The sequence below is a fragment of the Myotis nattereri genome (assembly GCF_964212035.1).
Source record: "Myotis nattereri genome assembly, chromosome: 8".
NCBI classification, from domain to species: domain Eukaryota; kingdom Metazoa; phylum Chordata; class Mammalia; order Chiroptera; family Vespertilionidae; genus Myotis; species Myotis nattereri.
In genome coordinates this window covers 35,432,082-35,456,467 of record NC_138083.1, presented here as the reverse complement: position 1 = coordinate 35,456,467, position 24,386 = coordinate 35,432,082, and the positions used below count along the sequence as shown (strand labels likewise).

At 49.8% G+C, this 24,386-nt stretch overlaps 1 protein-coding gene across 1 annotated transcript; it reads left to right on the top strand.

The window, feature by feature from the left end:
• The first annotated feature begins 12,661 nt into the window (after positions 1 to 12,661).
• On the top strand, positions 12,662 to 22,755 carry E2F1 (E2F transcription factor 1). Its single transcript, XM_081097006.1, has 7 exons — positions 12,662 to 13,001; positions 17,924 to 18,014; positions 18,397 to 18,616; positions 20,128 to 20,280; positions 20,905 to 21,019; positions 21,112 to 21,334; positions 21,447 to 22,755. The coding sequence occupies exons 1-7, from the start codon at positions 12,747 to 12,749 to the stop codon at positions 21,692 to 21,694; spliced, it is 1,305 nt and encodes a 434-aa protein (XP_080953132.1). The 5' UTR covers positions 12,662 to 12,746; the 3' UTR covers positions 21,695 to 22,755.
• The last annotated feature ends 1,631 nt before the right edge of the window (positions 22,756 to 24,386 follow it).

The following is a 24,386-nucleotide window of genomic DNA, read 5'->3' as shown; positions in this document are numbered from 1 at the left end:
GGGCCGGGTGCGAGCTGGAGGTGGGCCGGGTGCGAGCTGGAGGTGGGCCGGGTGCGAGCTGGAGGTGGGCCGGGTGCGAGCTGGAGGTGGGCCGGGTGCGAGCTGGAGGTGGGCCGGGTGCGAGCTGGAGGTGGGCCGGGTGCGAGCTGGAGGTGGGCCGGGTGCGAGCTGGAGGTGGGCCGGGTGCGAGCTGGAGGTGGGCCGGGTGCGAGCTGGAGGTGGGCCGGGTGCGAGCTGGAGGTGGGCCGGGTGCGAGCTGGAGGTGGGCCGGGTGCGAGCTGGAGGTGGGCCGGGTGCGAGCTGGAGGTGGGCCGGGTGCGAGCTGGAGGTGGGCCGGGTGCGAGCTGGAGGTGGGCCGGGTGCGAGCTGGAGGTGGGCCGGGTGCGAGCTGGAGGTGGGCCGGGTGCGAGCTGGAGGTGGGCCGGGTGCGAGCTGGAGGTGGGCCGGGTGCGAGCTGGAGGTGGGCCGGGTGCGAGCTGGAGGTGGGCCGGGTGCGAGCTGGAGGTGGGCCGGGTGCGAGCTGGAGGTGGGCCGGGTGCGAGCTGGAGGTGGGCCGGGTGCGAGCTGGAGGTGGGCCGGGTGCGAGCTGGAGGTGGGCCGGGTGCGAGCTGGAGGTGGGCCGGGTGCGAGCTGGAGGTGGGCCGGGTGCGAGCTGGAGGTGGGCCGGGTGCGAGCTGGAGGTGGGCCGGGTGCGAGCTGGAGGTGGGCCGGGTGCGAGCTGGAGGTGGGCCGGGTGCGAGCTGGAGGTGGGCCGGGTGCGAGCTGGAGGTGGGCCGGGTGCGAGCTGGAGGTGGGCCGGGTGCGAGCTGGAGGTGGGCCGGGTGCGAGCTGGAGGTGGGCCGGGTGCGAGCTGGAGGTGGGCCGGGTGCGAGCTGGAGGTGGGCCGGGTGCGAGCTGGAGGTGGGCCGGGTGCGAGCTGGAGGTGGGCCGGGTGCGAGCTGGAGGTGGGCCGGGTGCGAGCTGGAGGTGGGCCGGGTGCGAGCTGGAGGTGGGCCGGGTGCGAGCTGGAGGTGGGCCGGGTGCGAGCTGGAGGTGGGCCGGGTGCGAGCTGGAGGTGGGCCGGGTGCGAGCTGGAGGTGGGCCGGGTGCGAGCTGGAGGTGGGCCGGGTGCGAGCTGGAGGTGGGCCGGGTGCGAGCTGGAGGTGGGCCGGGTGCGAGCTGGAGGTGGGCCGGGTGCGAGCTGGAGGTGGGCCGGGTGCGAGCTGGAGGTGGGCCGGGTGCGAGCTGGAGGTGGGCCGGGTGCGAGCTGGAGGTGGGCCGGGTGCGAGCTGGAGGTGGGCCGGGTGCGAGCTGGAGGTGGGCCGGGTGCGAGCTGGAGGTGGGCCGGGTGCGAGCTGGAGGTGGGCCGGGTGCGAGCTGGAGGTGGGCCGGGTGCGAGCTGGAGGTGGGCCGGGTGCGAGCTGGAGGTGGGCCGGGTGCGAGCTGGAGGTGGGCCGGGTGCGAGCTGGAGGTGGGCCGGGTGCGAGCTGGAGGTGGGCCGGGTGCGAGCTGGAGGTGGGCCGGGTGCGAGCTGGAGGTGGGCCGGGTGCGAGCTGGAGGTGGGCCGGTTTTTTTTTTTTTGTTTTTTTTTTGTTTTTTGTTAAAACATGAAAAAAAATTTTATTGTTTTAGACAAAGAGGCCACTTTTGGAAAATAATACTTTTTTTTAGTTGAATCAGGTGAAGACAGTTAAAATCACATAGGATTTGCATTTTTAAAAAAGGAAAGCACTGGGACTGTTGGCACTGGAGTAACTATTTACACTGAACAGAGGTTTGGCCTTTTACGTAACATCGATACAATGCATTTTCCAAAGTCTGAGAAATAACAAGGTCTGTCTCGTATGCTTCACAGAGGAGGTTCGGATTTGGGGACACGTGTCATTAATGAGGGCCATGGAAGTTCGTCAGCTTCAGAGTCACATGCAATCTGATCCTGGACGGTTCTGGCTGCCCTAGCAGCTGGCTACGGATGGAAAGCTAATGGGGAGGGGCGGAGCCTCTGGGACTGGCCTCTCTGCTGACCCCTGTCTCACAGGTTTTCGCCCGGCTGATACTGGGGCTCGGTGGCCGTGAAGTAGTCTTCCAGGAAGCCCTGTAAGTACTCGAAAGTGGGCCGTTCTTCGGGGTCCTTTTTCCAGCAGTGGATCATGAGCTCGTGCAGAGAGATGGGGCAGTCCTGCGGGCAGGGCATCCGGTAGCCGCGCTCCACCTGCTCCAGCACCTCCCGGTTGTTCATGCCTGGGTAGGGCACTCTTCCTTTGGTGACCAGCTCTGTGAGTAAGATTCCAAACGACCACACGTCGGACTTGATTGTGAACCTCCCGTACAGGGCTGCTTCGGGGGCCGTCCACTTAATGGGGAACTTTGCACCTTGTCTGGCTGTGTACTCATTGTCCTCGATCAATCTGGCCAATCCAAAGTCGGCGATCTTGCATATTAGTCCATTCCCCACTAGAATGTTTGCTGATCGCAGATCTCTGTGGATGTAATTCATGCGTTCGATGTAAGCCATTCCTGCAGCCATTCGAGCTGGAGGTGGGCCGGGTGCGAGCTGGAGGTGGGCCGGGTGCGAGCTGGATACTCCTACAAGGGAGTACCCATACGACAGTCAGCTGATTTCTCAACAGAAACTATGCAGGCCAGAAGAAAGTGGCAAGAAATATTCAAAGTGATGAATACCAAGAACCTACAACCAAGATTACTTTATCCAGCAAAGCTATCATTCAGAATTGAAGGTCAGATAAAGAGCTTCACAGATAAGGAAAAGCTAAAGGATTTCATCACCACCAAACCAATATTATATGAAATGCTGAAAGGTATCCTTTAAGAAGAGGAAGAAGAACAAAAAGGTAAAGATACAAACTATGAACAACAAATACACATCTATCAACTAGTAAATCTAAAAATCAAGTGAATAAATAATCTGATGAACAGAATAAACTTGTGATTATAATAGAATCAGGGGCATAGAAAGGGAGTGGACTGACTAGTCTTGGGGGGGAAAGGGGTGTGGGGGATACAGGAAGAGACTGAACAAAAATCGTGCATCTATGGATGAGGACAGTGGGGGGGTAAGGGTGGAGGGGAGTTATGGGGGGAAAAGAGGAACTACTGTAATAATCTGAAGAATAAAGATTTAATTAAAAAAAAACACACAAAAAAAACACTGTCATCCTTATTAGATTTATAGACACAAAGAGACTCATTAAAATTTTGCCAGTGACCCTGAGCTTGGAATAATTTCAAACTGTTACTCTCAGCCAGGGGTGGACTAAAGTCTAAGGAGCAATTAGGGGCAAGTAAGATTGGATTCTGACATGTGGGGTGAGAGGTGAGTAGAAAAGAGTTGAGATGCTGATTATGTGATGATAGATAATTTAAATCTACCTAAAGGAATGATTTCTTCTTTGCTGAGCAGTCATAGTTATTCAGCAGGGTCAGCTGCCAGCAACATGATCATAATCAGCGCTTCTCAAAGTTGGGTGTACATAGAAATCACCTGAGGATCTTGTTTAAATGCAGATTCGGATGCTGTGGTTCTGGCCTGGGCCTGAGATTTCATAGCTCTAACTAGCTGCCAGGTGAGGCTGATGCTACTGATTCTCAAAACACACTTGAGCTATCAGAATAATGAGGATCTACTGGTACAATTGTGCTAATGCAGTATAGGGTGACTACATGTGGATATTAAACACTGAATCGAGATGTGCTGTAAGTGTAAAATACACATCAGGCATTTTTGTTGAAATACAACTTAAATACCACACCATTACCCCATTTAAAGTGTATAATGTAGTGATTTTTGGTATATTCACAGGTTGTGTAACCATCACCACTACCTAATTCCAGAACATTTTCATCTCTCCCCAAAAATCTCCATACACTTTACCTATTACCCACCTCCCATTCCTGCTTCCTCCCAGGCTCTGGCAATCCATTTTCTAGATTTTCTTTCTTTAAGGATTTGCTTATTTTGGGCATTTCATATAAATATAATCATATAATATGTAACTTCTTTCATTTCTGATACTGTTTTCAAGGTTCCTCCATGTGGTGCCATGTATCACTACTTCCTTCTTTTTATGGCTGATTAATATTCCATTGTAAGGATATGTCACTTTTGTTTATTCATTTATTTGTTGATAGACATATGGGATGTTTCTACTTTTTGGTGATTATGAATAAGGTTGCCATTTGCTTTCTTATACAAATATTTGAATCAACATATGTTTTTAGCTCACTTGAGTATATAGTTAAGAGTAAAATCACTGGGTTATATGGTAACTCTATGTTTCAATTTTTTGAGGAATTGTCAAATTGTTTTCCAAAGTGGCTGAACCATTTGACATTCCTTCCAGAAGTTCATGAAGTTTCCAATTTCTCTACATTCTTCCGAATACTTGAACCAATATTAATATATTATTATTAAGTAAATTCAATATTTCATTGAGATTTCCTTGTTGTTGTTTTTACTAATATATTTTTTTTATGTTTCAGGATCCCATCCAAGATACCACATTACATTTGGTTGTCATATCTCCTCAGGCTCCTCTTGGCTGTTATAGTTTTTCAAACTTTTCTTGTTTGAGAAATTTGGCAATTTGAGGAATACTGGTCAGCTATATTGTAATTCTGTTAAAATTTGTCGATAGCCACTTGGCCTGGAGGTCAAACCCTCCCTGGTATTAGCTACAACAATCAAGGTTTAACTATAAGACTGCGCACAAAGACCACTAGGGGGTGCACCAAGGAAGCATAACAAAATGCGGAGACAAAGAAACAGGACAAAATTGTCAATGGAAGATATAGAGTTCAGAACCACACTTTTAAGGTCTCTCAAGAACTGTTTAGAAGCCGCCGATAAACTTAATGAGATCTACAAGAAAACTAATGAGACCCTCGATGTTATATTGGGGAACCAACTAGAAATTAAGCATACACGGACTGAAATAACGAATATTATACAGACTCCCGACAGCAGACCAGAGGAGCGCAAGAATCAAGTCAATGATTTGAAATGCGAGGAAGCAAAAAACACCCAACCAGAAAAGCAAAATGAAAAAAGAATCCAAAAATGCGAGGATAGTGTAAGGAGCCTCTGGGACAGCTTCAAGCGTACCAACATCAGAATTATAGGGGTGCCAGAAGATGAGAGAGAGCAAGGTATTGAAAACCTATTTGAAGAAATAATGACAGAAAACTTACCCCACCTGGTGAAAGAAATGGACTTACAGGTCCAAGAAGCACGGAGAACCCCAAACAAAAGGAATCCAAAGAGGACCACACCAAGACACATCATAATTAAAATGCCAAGAGCAAAAGATAAAGAGAGAATCTTAAAAGCAGCAAGAGAAAGAAACTCAGTTACCTACAAGGGAATACCCATACGACTGTCAGCTGATTTCTCAACAGAAACTTTGCGGGCCAGAAGGGAGTGGCAAGAAATATTCAAAGTGATGAATACCAAGAACCTACAACCAAGATTACTTTATCCAGCAAAGCTATCATTCAGAATTGAAGGTCAGATAAAGAGCTTCACAGATAAGGAAAAGCTAAAGGAGTTCATCACCACCAAACCAGGATTATATGAAATGCTGAAAGGTATCCTTTAAGAAGAGGAAGAGGAAGAAAAAGGTAAAGATACAAATTATGAACAACAAATATGCATCTATCAACAAGTGAATCTAAGAATCAAGTGAATAAATAATCTGATGAACAGAATGAACTGTTGATTATAATAGAATCAGGGACATAGAAAGGGAATGGACTGACTATTCTTGGGGGGGAAAGGGGTGTGGGAGATGCGGGAAGAGACTGGACAAAAATTGTGCACCTATGGATGAGGACAGTGGGTGGGGAGTGAGGGCGGAGGGTGGGGGGGGAAATGGGAAGAGGGGAGTTATGGGGGGGAAAAAAGAGGAACAAATGTAATAATCTGAACAATAAAGATTTAATTTTAAAAAAAATCAATAAAATATATTAAAAAAATAAATAAAATTTGTCTAAAATTTTTCTGATAAACCTGGACTTATATGCCAAAACCGGTTTGGCTCAGTGAATAGAGCGTCGGTCTGTGGACTGAAGGGTCCCAGGTTCGATTCTGGTCAAGGGCATGTGCCTGGGTTGCGGGCACATCCTCAGTGGGAGGTGTGCAGGAGGCAGCTGATCGATGTTTCTAACTCTCTCTCTCTCTCTCCCTTCCTCTCTGTGGAAAATAAATAAAATATATTTAAACCTGGACTTATAGATAGGTTCGAGGAAGTAATATCACACAGAAAGATAACCACATTATATCAAGGGTGAATACTTTAACATGATTTGGTCATTTTAATTTTGACCTTGATCACTTAGTTGAAGCACTGTTTCTGAGATTTCTCCACAATACAGTTATTTCTTTTTTAAAATTATATCAATAAGGACTTTTGTATATTTATTTTCTACTTTGGGTTATAATCCAATGCCATTTTAATTTTATTTTTCCTCAAATTATTCCAGGCTCTTTCAGTTCGACATGCTCCCATCAGTGTGAGGCTTGTTGTTGTTTTGAGTGCTTCTTCATCTGCTGGCACTGCAAGATGTCTAGGCCCTTGTGTATTTTCTTCCTTAGTTATAGAATTAGTCACTTCTCCAAGGTGCTCTGTCTGCTTTGATTGGATAGTGATATTCAAACGAGAAGTACGTAGTAAATTGTTTATTTGAGATTTCTTATTTCTTAATGTTGACATTTATTGTTGAGAAATTTCCTCTTAGAACTGCTTTTGCTGCATCTTAAAATTTGGTATGTTATATTTCCATTATCATTTGTCTCTATATATGTCTTATGTTTCTTTTGATTTTTTTTTGACCCATTGGTTGCTTCATTTAATCTCCATATATTTGTTAGTTGACCACTTTTCTTTGTGTAAATCGATTCCTAGTTTCATGCCACTGTGGTCAGAAAAGATGCTTGATATGATTTCAATCTTCTTAAATTTAATGAGGCTTGTTTCATTATCGTTGAGAGTGTTCCATATGAGCTTGAGAAGAATGTGCGTTCTCTTGCTTTTTCATGGAATGTTCTGTAAATGCCTAAGTGCATCTGATCTAACATGAAGTTGAAGTCTAATGACTCCTTACTGTTTTTCTGTCTGGATGACCTACCCATTGATGAAAGTGAGATATTGATGTTCCCTACTATTTTATTGCTGTTTCTCCCTTTAACAGGTACCATTAGTCTTAGCTTTATATATTTAGGTGCTTCTATGTTGTTTGCATAAAGATTTGCAAAATATGCCAAAACCGGTTTGGCTCAGTGGATAGAGCATTGGCCTGTGGACTGAAGGGTCCCCGGTTTGATTCCGGTCAAGGGCATGTACCTTGGTTGCAGGCACATCCCCAGTAGGAGGTGTGCAGGAGGCAGCTGGTCGATGTTTCTCTCTCATCGATGTTTCTAACTATCCTTCTCTCTTCCTCTCTGTAAAAAATCAATTATATATATATATATATATATATATATATATATATATTTGCAAAATGTTATCCTCTGCCCAGCAGGCATAGCTCAGTGGTTGAGCATCAACCTAGGAACCAGGAGGTCATGGTTCGATTCCCAGTCAGGGCACATGCCTGGGTTGTGGGCTTGATCCTTGGTGTGGGGCATGCAGGAGGCAGCCAATCAATGGTTCTCTGTCATCATTGATGTTTCTATCTCTCTCCCTCTCTCTTCCTCTCTGAAATCAATAAAGATATAATTTTTAAAAATGTTATTCTCTTATTGGATTGATCCATTTAGGACTGTGAATTTTATTCCACATGTGATGGGAAGCTTATGGTAGATTATATTTTTCAAAGTGGGCAGCAAACATATCGCCTATCCCATGTTCCCTTCCTGAATGTGACCTTGCCACTCACCCATCAAGAGGTGATGTGAAACTTGCAGTCCCTTGATTCTAGGCTAGCTTTGCCTGCTTCAATGAATACAGTGTGGAGGAAGTGATACTGGATGATTTTTGTGGATGAGTAATAAAAGGCAATACACACTCTGCCTTGCTTGTGGGAGCACTTGTGCAAGTATACCTGAGGCCATCATACATAAGTAAACAAAATTAAATGGAGAGACCATAACAGGTGCTTTGGTCAGCAGTCCTTGTTGTTAGGTCGTATTCAAGTAAGACCCCAGAGGCTTAAACTAGTGTATAAGTTGGGGAATTATGATGTGTTCCAACCATAAAGTGAAAGAAAGAATAGAAGGAGATGAGGTTGGAGAAAGGGATCCCAGGCTGTCCTCACATGGAAGTCATTACAAAGCCTCTCTTTCCCACACTCCCTCTTCACTCTCCTCCCTTTCACCAGGTTCATCTATTTGCTTTAAAATAACCCCTCAATTGAAAACAATTCAGGCCTTAGTCAGGATTTTCACCTTTATCCTGAGAATAATAGGAAACCATTTGGCAGACTTAATTAAATGAGTGGTCAGAGCAGGTTTTCTTTTTAAGTTTATTCTCCTTGCTGCATTGAGAATGGTCTGAGAAGGAATGGACAGGAAAGATTTGGACAGAGCAGTCAGGTGGTGATAGGTAAGAGAGATCATGGTGAACTGAAGTGGTGGGAGCAATAAGACAGAAGGAGTATTGGACAGGTGTGGAAAGTATTTCTAAGGTAGAACTGATAGGTCTTGCTGATGGGTTGAATGATCTTTTACCCTCTCTGCCTCCACCCCCTTGGGCATTTAACTTTGAAGTGTCCTCTGCCTCTGTCTCTGGACTTGACCATGTGCCTGGCTTTGGGTAATAGAATGAAGCAGAAGTGCAAGTATGGTGCTTCTAAGTCTACAACTCGAGAGGCCTTGCTCTTTCTTGTGCTTCTGTCCCCAGAGAATGAGCTCAGAGAGAAACGGTTTGGGAAGGGTAGGTTTGCTTATAGACCTAAGACCTATGTGCTTACATTGGACCTTGGACCCTGTGGCCCACACCACACTGAACATATGGACCGAACTAATGGCCAAGGATTTGGCCAAGGCCACACAGCCAGACAGCTGTCGACTGGCACTAAACCCCATCTCTTCTGTTTCACCATGAATGCCCACTTTTCCTACTCTTCCATGGCCACCTCTCTTTAGTCACTTGCAAAGCAGAGGAGCTGTGTTGGTGCTGGTTGGTTCCTTGGCAGTAATAATAGTATTTAACATTTATTGGGTGTTTACTCTGTGCCAGGCACAGGCATCAGGGTTTGCAAAGTCAGATACCTGAAATGGCAAGTAAGGTCACTGAGTGAGGCAAGCAAAGCAGGGACTCTGGTGGCCTAGACCAGTGGTTGGCAAACTGTGGCTCGCGAGCCACATGCGGCTCTTTGGCCCCTTGAGCATGGCTCTTCCACAAAATACCGACTTCTGCGCATGGGCCACAAAGTTTCAATCGCACTGTACGTTCGCGCCCGCACGTGGTATTTTGTGGAAGAGCCACATTCAAGGGGCCAAAGAGCCGCATGTGTCTCGCGAGCTGCAGTTTGCCGACCACTGGCCTAGATGGTCAAGGCTCTGGCTAAATGGGGGACGGCAGACCATGATGGCCTGGCTAGTATTGCCAGATATTACTGTTTTAAAGAAAAGACATATATTTGAATTTTTATATAGCATTTTCCAATTTAGAAAATTTTAAAAACGAATCCACAATTCAGAAAAAGTACTCTGTAGGCAAATTAAATCACACCTGTTGGCCTGTTTGCAAACTCTGCTTGCCGTTTTCTCACTTCCTCTGACACCCATTCTGTAAAGAAGCCTTGCCCCTTGTTCTACTGATGGAGCAAGCAAAGCTCTTCAAGGGGGTAAATCACTTACTCAGGTCATCTAGCCAAGCTACACAGTTGGGGTCTGTGTGACTCCAAGGTTTGAACCTATGACAGACGGCCTCTTGGATGGGTAAGGGGTCTGTGTTCAGACACAGCCAGAGCTGACACCATGACAGAACATGTCCAGGGACAGTAAACTGTCAGTCAGAGACCTCAGTGTAGCAACAAGGGATCATTCAAGACAAATGTGATTGATATTGCAGAATTTCCCACCTCCCTCTGCCGGAACTTAACAATGGATGTCTCTGTGCCCTCAATAAAATTAGGTTACCACAGCCCTGGCCAGGTAGCTCAGTTGGTTAGAGCATTGATCCCATATGCCAAGGATGCCGTGCCCCTCTCTGAGCAGGTTCTATTCCCATCAGGGCACATGCAAGAAGCAACTAATGAGTGAATAAGTGAATCAGCAAATTGGTGTTCCTCCCCCCTTCCCCCGCCTCTCTCTTTAAAAATCAATAAACAAAAATTAAGTCATTGTATGTTTAGGAGAGGTGGCATATGTGGAATAAATACCTTTGGCTTCCTTGTGTCATTTATCAAACTTCTTAACAAACATACTGTGTAGGTCCATAAAAACAATTCTGACTCTTTCACTGGACTGTGAGCTCCAGCTATCAGAGATGGATCTGTTTTGCTTCCAGTTGTCTCCCAGCACCTAGCACAATCTGTGACACACAGTAGGTGTTCAATAAATATATGCAGAATAAATGAGTGCGGCTCAGAGGAAGTGAATTGACTTGTCAGGTCACACAGACCAACGTTCCTGTTTTCATACCTTGATTTAGAAGCTCATGCTATTTCTACACAATCCTGCCTCTTGGAGAGAATCAAGGGAAAGATGTTTCCAGGCTGAGGATCTTGGGCCCAGGAGCTTCCACGTCTTTGGACTCCTATAGAGCAGGAGTTGGTAGAAGTGGTGATAGGGGTAAGCACCTATTAATTAAGCCGTTATCTACCATAATACCTTTTGTAAACCACACATTATAATCTTGACAGCCCTGAGCCCGCTCTTAGGGTATTTACAGAGGGTGGCAGGGTATGAAGGGCAGGCCCTACCTAGGTTTTGCTGTGGAACAGGCTAAGTTCCCATCGCAGTTATGCTGTGTTACCTTGACCTTTGAGTGCCCCTCTCTGAGCCTCCTTCTCCCTGCACCCTGTGGATAAAAAAACTTCACTTAGGGATTATCGGGTTGAAAGGAGATCATCAATGGAAGTGGCTGCCAGTAATTGTGGATTTTTTGGAAGCCTGTCAGCCTGAAGAGAACTGTTGACATTGAGAACAGCCTTGTCAGGATCAGCCAGGCTTAGGGCCAAGGAGTCCCATCTATCAGGCCTTTGCTGCTTTCAAGTGGGTATTAATAGATACAGAAGGCCCTTATCTCTCCCTTGCTTTCACTCTGGGAATTCACTCCTTTCTGCTGAGCAGGGGAAGAGGGATTGTGGGAAGGAGGGCACCTGCTTCTACGTGGAGGGTGTGTACCTGAATACTTTGGAGAAGGCAGGGCTTTGGAAAACCCCTGGCTTTGACCTACCAAGCCTGAATAATAGACTTTTCACCTGCTAGGTAAGCTCATGTCCTGTGGGCTTCAGTTTCCTCATCATAAAATGGGCCAACAATAACTATGTCTTCCTTCTCCAGCAATCAGTATAGTGCTTGGCATGTGGCAGTCAACCTCCCCAGCCCCTCCACCCCGCCCCTCCCTCCCGCTGGGCCCCCCCTCCACCCCCCACGGGGCAGGCTGGGCCTCTAGTAGAAGATAAAAGGGGGCTTGCAGGAAAACCCCAACTGTTATTGGGACGGACCTCCTCCCCATTTCCTGGCAAATCCCCTTCTACTTTGAGAGGGATCCAGCGGTTCTCAACCTGTGGGTCGCGACCATCGGAAAACACATATAGCATATCAGATATTTACATTACGATTCATAACAGTAGCAACATTACACTTATGAAGTAGCAACGAAAATAATTTTATGGTTGAGGGTCACCACAACATGAACTATATATATTAAAAGGTCGCGGCATTAGGAAGGTTGAGAACCACTGGCGCAGGATTAAAATTTTTTTTTAAAATAGATTTTTATTGATTTCAGAGAGAAAGGGAGAGAGAGAAACATTAATGGGGAGAGAGACTCATTGAACAGCTGCCTCCTGCACGGCCCCTATTGGGGATCGGAGCTCAGAACCTGGGCTTGTGCCCTTGACCAGAATTGAACCCGGGACCCTTCAGTCCGCAGGCCGATGCTGTCTACTGAGCCAGACCGGCTAGAGCTGGTGGTAGGATTTTAAAGTCAATGGCACACGTGGGGCAAGGATGGGAGATGTGTCTGAGGCATAGGACGGGGCCTGAGAACCCAGAAAAAAGGAGGAGCAATTTCTAGAGATCTGGCTAGAGAGCGCTGGGGCCACAGGTGTGTGTGGAGGTGTCGGGGGTCAAGTAGGGTCTGCCGACGATGAGGTGTATACACCGGACGTTCCGTCCAAAAGGTCTCCATGGGACGGGCAGGGTGATGAGTGTCGAAGCGCAAGTCACACCACCACGCCTCGCGCAGGGGACGCCCCAGCTGGGGGCGGGGATTGCGAACGCGCCTGGCACCGCCCTGACAAAGCCTGCGCGCGCCCCGTTCTGCGATTGGCCGGCCCTCCTTGCACCGCTGCCCCGTCCCGCCCTCCGCCGCCGGTCCGGCACGCTGCAGCCAATGGACGCCGTCGCCGTCGCCTCCGTCACTGCCTGGACAGCCAATAGTGGCAGCGCTCGGCGGCTCGTGGCTCTTTCGCGGCAAAAAGGATTTGGCGCGCAAAAGTGGCCGGGACTTTGCAGGCAGCGGCGGCCGGGGGCGGAGCGGGATCCGGAGCGGGATCGAGCTCTCGCCGCGGCCTGCCGCCATGGGTCCGCGCCGCCGCCGCCGCCTGCCACCTGGGCCGCGCGGGCCGTGAGCGCCATGGCCGTGGCCCCCGCGGGCGGCCCATGCGCGCCGGCGCTGGAGGCCCTGCTCGGGGCCGGCGCGTTGCGGCTGCTCGACTCCTCGCAGATCGTCATCATCTCCACCGCGCAGGACACTAGCGCCCCGCCGGCTCCCGCCGGCCCCGCCGTGCGCGCCGCGGGCCCCCGCGACCCCGACCTGCTGCTCTTCGCCACGCCGCAGGCGCCCCGGCCCACACCCAGCGCGCCGCGCCCGGCGCTCGGCCGCCCGCCGGTACGGACACCTAGGACACAGGGCCGAGTGTGCTGCCTGGACCCCCCGCGCAGATCCCGGCGGGGCGCGGTTTGGGGCCAGGAGGCTGCAGGGTCGGGGGAGGGGTGGGCTGAGGCGCCGGGACTGGGCGGTGCCGAGCCTGGGTTGTGCCTCCGGGCCCCGCCCCAGGGTTCGAGGTGACCTCGGGCCAGTTCCTATTTGCTCGCTTGTTCTCTGGGCCTCAGCTTCCTCATCAGAGCCGGTCAGACTCAGTAATAATAATAATGGCCCACGTGTATTCAACCGGCCCTGCCAGCATGCCAGGCCTCTGGCCGACTTCGAGCCCGCTAAAGCTCAAAACCCGGGCTGTGAGCTCCGTGTTGTCTCTGTGGCCATCTAAAGAGAGGCCCAGAGAGGGGAAGTGACTTGCCCCGGGTCACACAGTTGCAAGTGGTGGGACTAGGATTTCAACTGCGGCCTGCTGGCTTCAGCTCAGAACTTGTGGCTTGGTAGTGGGCATGGCTACTTGGGGAGGTGAAGGGGGGGCATCCTGGGGCCAGACTGTTGAAGAGCCTTTGAGAAAGCCCTCCTTCCTGCCCTGATGCTCGACTGCCAGCTGCAGGCCTGGGACTCTGGGGACCGGCCTGGCTGGGAGGCCTTCTCTGCAGGGCGGGGTGGCTGGGCCAGCTGCTGATTCCCCTCCCTCTGCCTGTCCTTCCATCTGCCACCCTCTACCCTCCCAGGCTCTGGTTGCCATGGAACCTCATTAATCAGGCAGGCAGACCCCTTGAAAGTACTGGGTGGCTGGGCCTCTGGGAGCTGGAGAGGAGGCCCCCAGTGCCAGGAGAGTAAACATCCCGAGGAGATGACTTGATAAAGTGCTCCCCGAGCAACAAGAGGTTCAAGATCAGTTCAGATTGGGGGGCCAAGAGCTGGCTGAATTACCTGGGAAGAAGGGAGTGGAGGCCTGGAGCTTGGACCTGTGGGCTGCAGGACAGGGCGTGGAGACCAGTTTGACTGGCGAAGCTTGTGGGTGAAGGTGGGGCACAGACTGGCAGGCAGGGGCAGCAGGCCAGGCTGGATAGGGTCTCAGCAGGGGGCTTGGAGCAAGTGGGAGGGGAGAGGCAGGGCCCAGGACAAGGAGGTGGAAGCTGCTCAACTGCCGGTGGAGGCCTAGGTGGCAGCTGGTCCCTGAGGCATCCTCTAACCCCCTTGGCCCCATGCCCAGTGCTGCCTTCCTTCCGGAATCACCAAGATGCTAATAATAATAATAGTAGCACCATTGTTTTGAGACTGTTTTGTTTGTCAGGCTCGGTGCCAAAGCACGCTACCCAATTAACTCATTTAACCCTCTGAACAATGGTCCCCTTTTACAGATGGGGAGGCTGAGGCTGAGAGATGTTAGAATCTTCCCTAGTTATTCAGCTAGTAATTGGTGGGGCCAGTCCAAATCTCCTGAGCGGTTAACCTAACCATTGGGATGCCTTGCCTCCTAGAGATGTTAATAGTAGTTGAAGGAAGCCCAGGGGCCCTTCCTCCTAATGAGCGATGGTTTGGGGGTGGAGGGTGGGGGTACCAGTGGCCTGTTCCCGTTGGTACCATCTTGGGGCCTGGAAAATAACTTCCATTTAGCTGACTTGACAAGTACTCAGCAGGCCCAGGGCTATGGGTCCTGCCCTCAGGGAGCTGAATTCCTGGCTCAGAGTGACTGCCTGGGACTTGGCCAATGAAACATGCCCTCAGCTTCACCCCCAGTGGTGTCCGAGGCAGCCTCAGTGAGCATTCCACTCATTCAACAGTTTTTAGTGAGCACCCATGAGGTACTAGGCACAGAGGCAAGTATGGGGCCTCTGCCCTCATAGTACTTAGGGTTGGTGGGCAGGAGTGGGGCTGGCACCATCCTGGAGCTGAAGCTTTTGCCCTCCAATAACCCCCCAATGAGTTGTTGCCTCCACTGACCCACTGCATTGGTGTTTCTGGGGGGGAAGTTCTTGAAACAAACTGCAGGCTCAGTTTTTACATCAGTGAGCACTCATTGAGCACTTCCTGCATACCAGGCTCTGCAACTCAGCTATCTCTCCTGGACCTTCCTGTCTACCGCTACCGTGTTGTCATGGCTTTCAAAAAACAAACTAGTCTGGCTGGTGTGGTTCTGTTGGTTGGGCGTCATCCTGTGCACCCAAAGGTTGCCAGTTGGATTGCCAGTCAGGGCATGTGGGCTCGATTCCCAGTAGGGGGTATGCAGGAGGCAGCTGACCAATGTTTTGTTCTCATCGATGTGTCTCTCCCTTCCTCTCTCTAAAATATTAATTAAAAAGGTTTTTAAGAAACTAAATATAATACACATTTACCATAGAAAAAGAGTTGAGACTAAAAAGTTGAAGGAGGCAGAATCCCAACTCCATTTTTCCTTTTCCTAAGCCTATTTTTATTTTTAGGTTGTTATGACTGTATTTTTCTAAAATTTTGAAAACTGTAGTTTTCTCTTTATTTCCATGTTCAAACAGTGCACCGCCCACACTTTGCAGATAACAATCCCCCCATGGCCCTCTCTCCCATGCATAGGTTACCCCTGAAATGCATTCTATAATAATAGAAACTGAACCAGAGAAAAAATGGTTTCATGAGCATTTTTAATTCAAAAAAAGATTATATACATGCTTTGCCCTAATGTTTTTCTTGTCAGTGTCTTTGAGAGGATTCTGTGTTGACCTGCCTCAGTCTTTGACAGCTGTGTGATATTCCAGGGTCTGGATGAACCACAGATTCTGTAGCCCCCTCCCATGGGTGGGTTTTTGAGTCATTAGATTTTTTCACCAGTGTTCTGTGCTTTCCAGGACCCCTAGAGAATGTTGGCAAAAATGGGTATCCATCTGCTTTAGCCCTTGTTTTAGAGTGTGGTATTCACCTGCCTTCAGGAAGAAGGCAAGGGATGCATTTGTCATCCTGCTAAGGGTTCGGGCAGCAGGGGAAAGGCTAGCCAGGGGGAACATTCTGGTTGGCTTTTTGGGGCCTGGCTCTGGCTTCTGGACTGGGTTCTAGGGAGGCAGGACCTGTGTTGAATATTAACGTGGGCTCTGTGCCAGCCCATTACATTAAGGTTGAAATCCTGCCTCCACCTCTCACTATCTTGTATGACCTCTTGTGTGACCTCTCTGAGGTACTGTACAGCTCCTTGTGAGGTGGAGGTCATGATAGCTAGCACCCGCTGCAAGTCTGATTGGAGGGTTTGATGGGTGAGTGCAGGAGAAGCGGTTCCTTAGTGGTGTACACAGGAAGCCTCCAGCATGTGCCAGCGCTTTTACCCTGGGACACCCGAGGGAATCCCTGAATGTGTGAGAGGGAGTGTCTGGGTCCATTGGCATGTGGGGAGGTTCAGTCAGCAGACATGGGTTGATGCCAGGGCCCGTGCAGACACTGTGTATAGAGATTATTTAGACTCAGTGCCTGCCTCTAAAGGACTCCCTGGCTTCTTGGGAAGTCAAACACATCTGTAGAAATTTGTAGCGAGAGACAATGTGGGAAAAGGTTGGGTTCCAGGCAGTTTAGAGGGAGGAGAGGTGCAGTCTCTATTGCAGGATCCTATAGACTTAAGTGAGGGGTAAGGTACCTGCCTGCAGGAGCAGGCGTGAAGGGCAGGAAGGAGGGAATAACCAGGATGGACTAAGGTTTGGAGGCACAGGTTTGTGAAGAAGCTTGTCTCAGCAGAGGTTCATGTGAAGAAGTCATAACAGATGAGGATAAAGGTGGAGGGGGACAGATGGAGGCGGGAGACCAGTGGGGAGACAGCTGAAAGGTCCAGATGGGAGGTGGTAGTGGATCCGGTGATGGGATTTCTTGGCAAATAGAGGCCATGAGGTCAGTGGTAGGGCTAAATGAGGCTCTAGCTTGGGAAACCCCACCCCCGTCCTCCAGCTCTACATTGCCAGGGAATGCTGTGATTGGCAGAGGGGAGGAGGTACATCTGGTTTGGGATGTGTTTGAGATGACTGTGAGACTTACTGGGCAATCTCCATCCTTGCGTGTGTGTAGCAAAATCGGAATCCTGGCTCTGCCACTTCCTGATTGCATGACCTTAGGCCTCTCTGGGTTTGGTTGTGTTATTTGTAAAATGGGGCCATTATGGTGCTGCTAGTCCATAAGATGGAATGAACTACTTACTATATGCAAAGCACACGGTGAGCACCAGCTACTGCCGTGTTCATAGATAAAAACCCGAGAGGTGGTGACTTGCCCAAGGATTCCGTATTCGACTGGCTTAAAATAAACATCACACAATTTCTGTGGGTCAGGAATTCAGAGGAGACTTAGCTGGGTGCTTCTGGCTCAGGGTCTCTTTTGAGGCAGCTAAAATGTTGGCCTGGGCTACAGTTGTCTGAAGGCAGGACTAGGGTTGGAGACTGTTTCGAAGCTCAGTCATGTTGCTGTTGGAAAGAGGCCTCAGTTCCTTGCCACTTGGGACTGTCCTTTGAGCTACTTGAGGACCAGCATGACATGGCAGCTGCCCCCACCCTGCCCCCCAGAATGAGTGATCCAAAATAGCAAGGAAGAAGCTCTAATGGGTCTCTGATCCAGTTTCAGAAGTGACTGTATGTCACTTCTGCCACATGCAGTTCATTAGAAAGATCTGGCTTCTATTTAAGGGGGGAGAATTAGGTTCCGTCTTTTGAAAGGAGGGGTATCAAAAAATTTATAGAACATATTTTAAAACCACCACAAGCCCCCAGGTATAGTGGTAGAGCTGGGACTTGAACTTGGGTCTTCTGCTTTCCAGTTGAGTGGTCTATCCTGTGAGGTAGGATTGTATCCCCTAGGATCTCCCCTAACACACAAAGGCGTCCTGGTAGAGAAATTGAGATGGGGTAGCCAGGAACCTCAGCCAGGTCTCTTGTGGCCTCACTCTCCTGGGTACTGAGTTATCCTCCCATTGTTTTTTGCCATAGGTAAAGCGGAGGCTGGACCTGGAAACTGACCATCAATACCTGGCTGAGAGCAGCGGGCTAGCCCGGGGGAGAGGCCGCCACCCAGGAAAAGGTACCCACAGAGCTCAGGCTAGTGCAGGCTCCCTGCCTGGGCCCAGGTTGGGAGTGTGGATAGACAAACATGCTTGCAAACTAAGTTCTGGTCTCTCAGGCCTGGGCCTGAGCCAGGCCTCTGGGGGCCCCAAAGGGCAGCTGGAGTGTCTGTCTGGCATGGTTTCCCCAGGCCCTGGCGGTGGGGAGTTCCCCAGCCTGAAGAGGAATGCTGTGGTTGGCAGGCAGCAGCCACAGGGCCTCCCTGCTTGGCCTCACCAAAGGAAGGAGCCATCTGTCAATCCCCCACCCCCATCCTCCTGCCCTACATTGCCAGGGAGGCTGGCCCAACTGGGTGTGTGGGTGGTGCTGAGGGACCCTGTCTTGCCTGTCCCCTGCCCCAGGTGTGAAATCCCCAGGGGAGAAGTCGCGCTATGAGACATCCCTGAATCTGACCACCAAACGCTTCCTGGAGCTGCTGAGCCGTTCAGCTGATGGTGTTGTCGATCTGAACTGGGCAGCTGAGGTGCTGAAGGTGCAGAAACGGCGCATCTACGACATCACCAATGTCCTGGAGGGCATTCAGCTCATCGCCAAGAAATCCAAGAACCACATCCAGTGGCTGTAGGTACCAGCCAAACAGGAGGGCAGGCAGAGGTCCAGGTCAGATCAGCCTAGAGGAGCTGATAGTGAGACCCACTGTGGCAGCTGCATCTCCATCTTATAACTGGGGAAACTGAGGCTTAGAGAGGAAAAGTGTCTTTTCCTGAGGTGGCAGTTGCAGGGAAGTACACAAATCTTGCATATCCAGCTTAGTGCAGCTTTGCATACTTCAACTGGGTAACCACCATCCAGATCAGGAGACAGCATTTCCAGCACCCCAGAAAGTTTCCTCGTGTCCTCCCCAGTCATTGCCTACCCCTCATACCACGGTGACCGCTATTCTGGTTTCTGTTGCCAGAAATGAGATTGTCTAACATAGCTGTTTTATTCTTGTTAATTCTTGTTTTATTTTTTCCTTCTCCCATCTTTCCCCGGTCATCCTACCTTCCGTCTCCTTGACAAATCTGCCTTTTCACTTTGTTTTTTCCCCCAATTACAGTTGGTATTCAATATTATTTTGTATTAGTTTCAGGTACACACACAGTGGTTAAACAATCATACTTTTCAGTGTTTCCCTCGATATTTCCAGCACCCACCTGGCACCATACATCGTTATTATAATATTACTGACTGTTGCTGTACTGTACAGCTCCATGACTCTGTTACAAATACCAATTTGTATTTCTCAGTCCCTTCAGCTTTTTCACTCAGTTTCCCATCCTGGCAACCGTCAGTTTGTTCTCTGTATCTATGTGTCTGTTGCTGTTTTGTTTGTTTATATTGTTCTTTAGATTCCACATAGTACACATGAAATCATGTTGTATTTGTCTTTCTCTAACTTATTTCACTTAGGATAATACCTTTTAGGTTCACCCAGGCTGTTACAAATGATAAGATTTCATTCTCTTTTATGGCTGAGTAATATTCCATTGTATATATGTACAACAGCTTTTTTATCTACTTGTCCATTGATGGGCAACATTGGGCTGCTTCCATTTCTTAGCTATTGTAAATAACACTGCAATGAATATAAGGATCTGTATAGCCTTTCAAATGAGTGTTTTGGATTTCTTTGGATATATACCCAGAAGTGGAATCACTGGGTCAGTGCCTTTTCAGTTTTTGATACATCATCCCATTCTGCATCTTTTTTCTTTTTACTTGACAATGCTTTAGAAGTACTTCCATGTATACATCTAATGCGTTGTCATTCTTTCATACAGCTACGTAGTATTTCACGGCATGTCTGTGCCATCATTTACTTATCCAGCTCCCTCTGAGGGACAGGTGGGTGTTTAGAGATATTCAGGTCTGACTTTAAGCCCATGCCAGTCTGACTTGGAGCCCTGTTTCAGCCCTCTGCGGTTTGTCAACTGAGGAGCCAGATCAAGAGAGGAGCAAGGGCTCACCTGGGTCTCAGAACAGAGGCAGCGGCAGACTGGGTGCAGAGGGTCAGGTCTCAGAACAGAGGCAGCAGCAGACTGGGTGCAGAGGGTGCAGGATCTATTAACCCTCCCTGTACCTCTCCACAGAGGCAGTCATGCCACGGTAGGTGTTGGTGGGCAGCTTGAAGGACTGACCAAGGACCTACAGCAACTGCAGGAGAATGAGCGGCAGCTAGACCACCTGATCCATGTCTGTACCACTCAACTTCAGCTGCTCTCTGAGGATGCCGACAGCCAACGATATCCTTGACTGTGGAGGGCAGGCCCCACCCAAGTGAGACTAGAGAGACTATCCCAGGCCCTGGGTTCAGGAGAGAGTGAGCTCTGGCTTTACATGCAAGTCCTGGCTCAGCACTGACTCACTGACACTGAACAAGTTGCTTAATCTATCTGAGTCTCAGCTTCATCTCCAAAGGGAGAAACAAGTCCAATTCCAGAATTGCTAGATTAAAACGAGAAAGTCGGTACCAGCAACAACAAGCACTTAGCACAGTGATTCAGTACATGGTTGTAGCATTAGGATTAGAGACACAAATTTTTATCATTCATAAAAATAGAAACTTTATTTTCAAATAAGCTTTTTTTTTTTTTTAAGTGAATACCCACATTATGTTTATAAATTTTGGAGACAACCACTAATTGACAACATGATCATGAGTCAGAATAAATTCTTAACACCAGCATGGATTCATCACACAGATGTGGAAATTGAGGCTCAGGGCCATGAGATAGGCTTGAGCACGAACTGTGTCAGGTGAAGGATGGAGAGGACAGGAGTGACTATGCAAGTGTGGCTGCTACTTTAGCTGTCTGAGTGGGTGGCCCCCAGAGGTCAAAGGTTATATGGTTCTTGACTCCACCAACCCTGGCCTACGTGACTTGCCAAGATCTTCGTAGCATTGCAGACCCCGCAGAGCAGATGGTCATGGTGATCAAGGCCCCTCCTGAGACCCAGCTTCAAGCCATGGACTCCTCAGAGGTGAGATTGGGATCCCAGGTCCGACCAGGATAGGCTGGGCTGGCATAGTGGTCAACTGAGCCTCAGTTTAACCTGCCTGCCACCCCCACCAGGCCTTTCAGATCTCCCTTAAGAGCAAACAAGGCCCCATCGATGTTTTCCTGTGCCCTGAGGAAAGTGCAGGTGGGATCAGCCCTAGGAAGACCCCGTCCCAAGGGGCAGCTTCTGGGGAGGAGGACAGGGCAGCTGATTCTACCACTACAGTGCCACCACCGTCATCTCTCCCCTCAACCCCTGACATGGATCCCAGCCAGCCCCTGCTCAGCCTGGAACAAGGTGGGTGAAGGGTGGGTGGGCGGGTGAAGGGTGGTGGTGGGCAGGCCTAATAGCCCCCTCTGCCCTCCCTGCTGGGGCATCTCCGGCCTGTGATGCTCCCCCATCTCCCCAGAACCTCTGCTTTCCCGGATGGGTGGCCTGCGGGCTGCCATGGATGAAGACCACCTGTCTCCACTGGTGGCAGCCGACTCACTCCTGGAGCATGTGCGGGAGGACTTCTCCAGCCTCCTCCCTGAGGAGTTCATCAGCCTGTCTCCTCCGCATGGGGCCCTCGACTACCACTTTGGCCTTGAGGAGGGCGAGGGCATCAAAGACCTCTTCGACTGTGACTTTGGGGACCTCACCCCCCTGGATTTCTGACAGGGCTTATGGGGACCAGGGCCTCCTGAGATGCCCACCCTGTCTCTGCAGTCCTGGAGCCCCTTGCTCCTGGCCATGCTCCCAGCCTGATTGGAAATGTTTAATTTATACCCCTTTCCTCTGTCTCCAGAAGCTTATAGCTCTGGAGTCTGGCTATTGCCCAGAGGCTGAGCAAGCCAGAAAGGGAAGGATTCTGTTTGTGGTGTGTATGTGCATGCACCCAATACCCAACGTGTGTACACGGGGTGAGTGGTGTATGGGCATGTGTGTGTGCATGTACCGGGGAATGAAGGTGAACACATCTGAGCGTGCATTGAAAACATGCCCCAGTGTGTCCACGTGTGTGCATGAGTCCATGTGTGTGTATGGTGGGGGCTCTAACTGCACTTTTGGTCTCCTTGCTCCAGGGGCCCCACAAGGCCCGGGTGGCCACCTGCCCCCAGTATCCTGCGTGCTGACCAGGCCAGGTAGTGAGGCCTTGGCCTGTTTGTTTGCAGGACAGCAAGAGCACTTCTGTCGTCTTAAAGGTTTTTCTGACTGAAGCTTTAATGGAGCGTTATTTATTTATCAAGGTCTCTTTGGCAAGCCTGGGGCACCAGCAAAGGGTAGGAGGGTTGTGGGGCTGATGTCCCAACTCCTTATACCCCTGAGGGAGGGCAGGGGTCCCTGAGCTGTTCTTTGCCCCACTCTGAAGGAGTTGAGGCCTCAGCGGTTTTATTTATTGGGAGAGTGAGGGAGGGAGGAAAACTGACTGACAGACAGCCATGGGTGGGTCAAGGGGGTGGTCCCTCCCCAGGGGGTTACTGCAGGGCTCCAGCGGCCCCCCAGGACGGATGGGGGATGGGAGAGGTGAGTGAGGGGCCTTCACCGACAGGGTGGGCAGGAGGGGTGGGTAAAGGGCCTACTTCCCTAGCCCAGCTCACGGGCCCCTCCTGTGGCATTTGAAGTGCCCCCCTCCACTCCACTTCTTGCTCTGCTCCATCCGCCAATGTGCACTTTGATTTGCCTTCCTAACAGCTCTGTTCCCTTCTGCTTTGGTTTTAATAAATGTTTTGATGGTGTTTGGGCCAGGTTCTGGGATTGTGTACTGGGAGCAAATCGGGGTGGCAAAGGTCAAGATTGCTGGGAAAATACCCATTCTCTCTCTTTTTCTAAAGTATATTTCTATTGGTTTCAGAGAGGAAGAGAGAGGGAGAAATGAAACATCAATGATGAGAGAGAATCATTGATTGGCTGCCTCCTGCACACCCCCTACTGGGGATTGAGCCTGCAACCTGGGCATGTGTCCTTGACCCCAATCGAACCCAGGACCCTTCAGTCCACAGGCCAACGCTCTAGCCATTGAGCCAAACCAGCTAGGGCAGCCATTCTCTACTTCCCTTCTCCCTGTCCTTACTTAGTTTCATTTCATTTGAGCCTCACAGCCCCAAGAAAGGTAGGCTTCACCACCACCATTTTTGTCCTAACTTAAAAACGGATCCAATGGAGCAATAATAGGAACTCCCCTTCTCTCCCCAGCCCCAGAGAAGCTACTCTGCTATGTTCCTGGGCATTTGTAAACATGCAACAAATAATCACAACTGGCCAATTCTGTGTCAGGATCTTTCAGGTTCTGGGGATAAAAGTTCCTGCCTCTCATGAGGCTCATAATCGAGGGGGACTCACAAAATCAGGGAGGGCTTCCTGAAAGAGTGCTTGAGATGAGAGCGGTAGTTAACTGAGGAGGAAAACATGAACAGAACGAGCAGAGGGCAGTGTGGGCCAAGGCCCTGGAGCAGGAGGGAGCAGGGCACAGAATCAGGTTTGGCTGGGATGAGGACCCCGGTGGAGAGAAGTTCAGTTGGGCTTTATTCAGGGGACAAGACTCACTGATGAGCCCGGGAGTGATGTCTTGTTTTACATTTTAAATATAATGAATTTCACAAAGCGGGTTTAGAATGGCAGAGGGGAGGATGGTGTTGAAGGTTGTCCACACAGACCTATTTTACAAACCTTTAGGTGGGCTTTGAGCCAGTCTCTAAGCCAGCGGTTCTCAACCTGTGGGTCGCAACCCCTTTGGCGGTCGAACGACCCTTTCAAAGGGGTCGCCTAAGACCATCCTGCATATCAGATACTTACATTATGATTCATAACAGTAGCAACATTACAGTTATGAAGTAGCAATGAAAATAATTTTATGGTTGGGTCACAACATGAGGAACTGTATTTAAAGGGCCAGAAGGTTGAGAACCACTGCCTAAGCCCTTTATAGTCTGCATCCTCGATTCTATGGAGTGTCTGCTATCACCTTGATTTTGCAAAGAGGATACAGATGCTCAGGTGAATTCACTTGGTTTTACCCATAACGTGTCACAGTTCGCTGACCCTGTAATGGTGTGGGACCTGCCGTTGGGCATTGCAGCCCCTCACGTTCTGTTCCTGGCTGTGTAGTACTCCCACACTGACAGGTGGAAAAGACCTCCAGCCTGGTTCCTTAGCGATGACCACCCCTCCAGGAACCTCTGGTGGCAGAACCTCCAAAGTGAATCGTATTAGGCATCTCCATTGTGCTCTTCTAACTTACTAAAGCAATGGTTCTCAACCTTCCTAATGCCGCGACCCTTTAATACAGTTCCTCATGTTGTGGTGACCCCCAATTTCAATGTTACAAATTGAACATAATTAAAGCATATTGATTAATCACAAAAAAAAT

Coding starts and splice junctions, on each gene's coding strand:
- E2F1 (XM_081097006.1), top strand. CDS start 12,747: ATGGCCGTGGCCCCCGCGGGCGGCCCATGCGCGCCGGCGCTGGAGGCC. Junction 13,002..17,923: donor CGGCGCTCGGCCGCCCGCCG/GTACGGACACCT, acceptor TTTTTGCCATAG/GTAAAGCGGAGGCTGGACCT. Junction 21,335..21,446: donor CCTGCTCAGCCTGGAACAAG/GTGGGTGAAGGG, acceptor CCATCTCCCCAG/AACCTCTGCTTTCCCGGATG.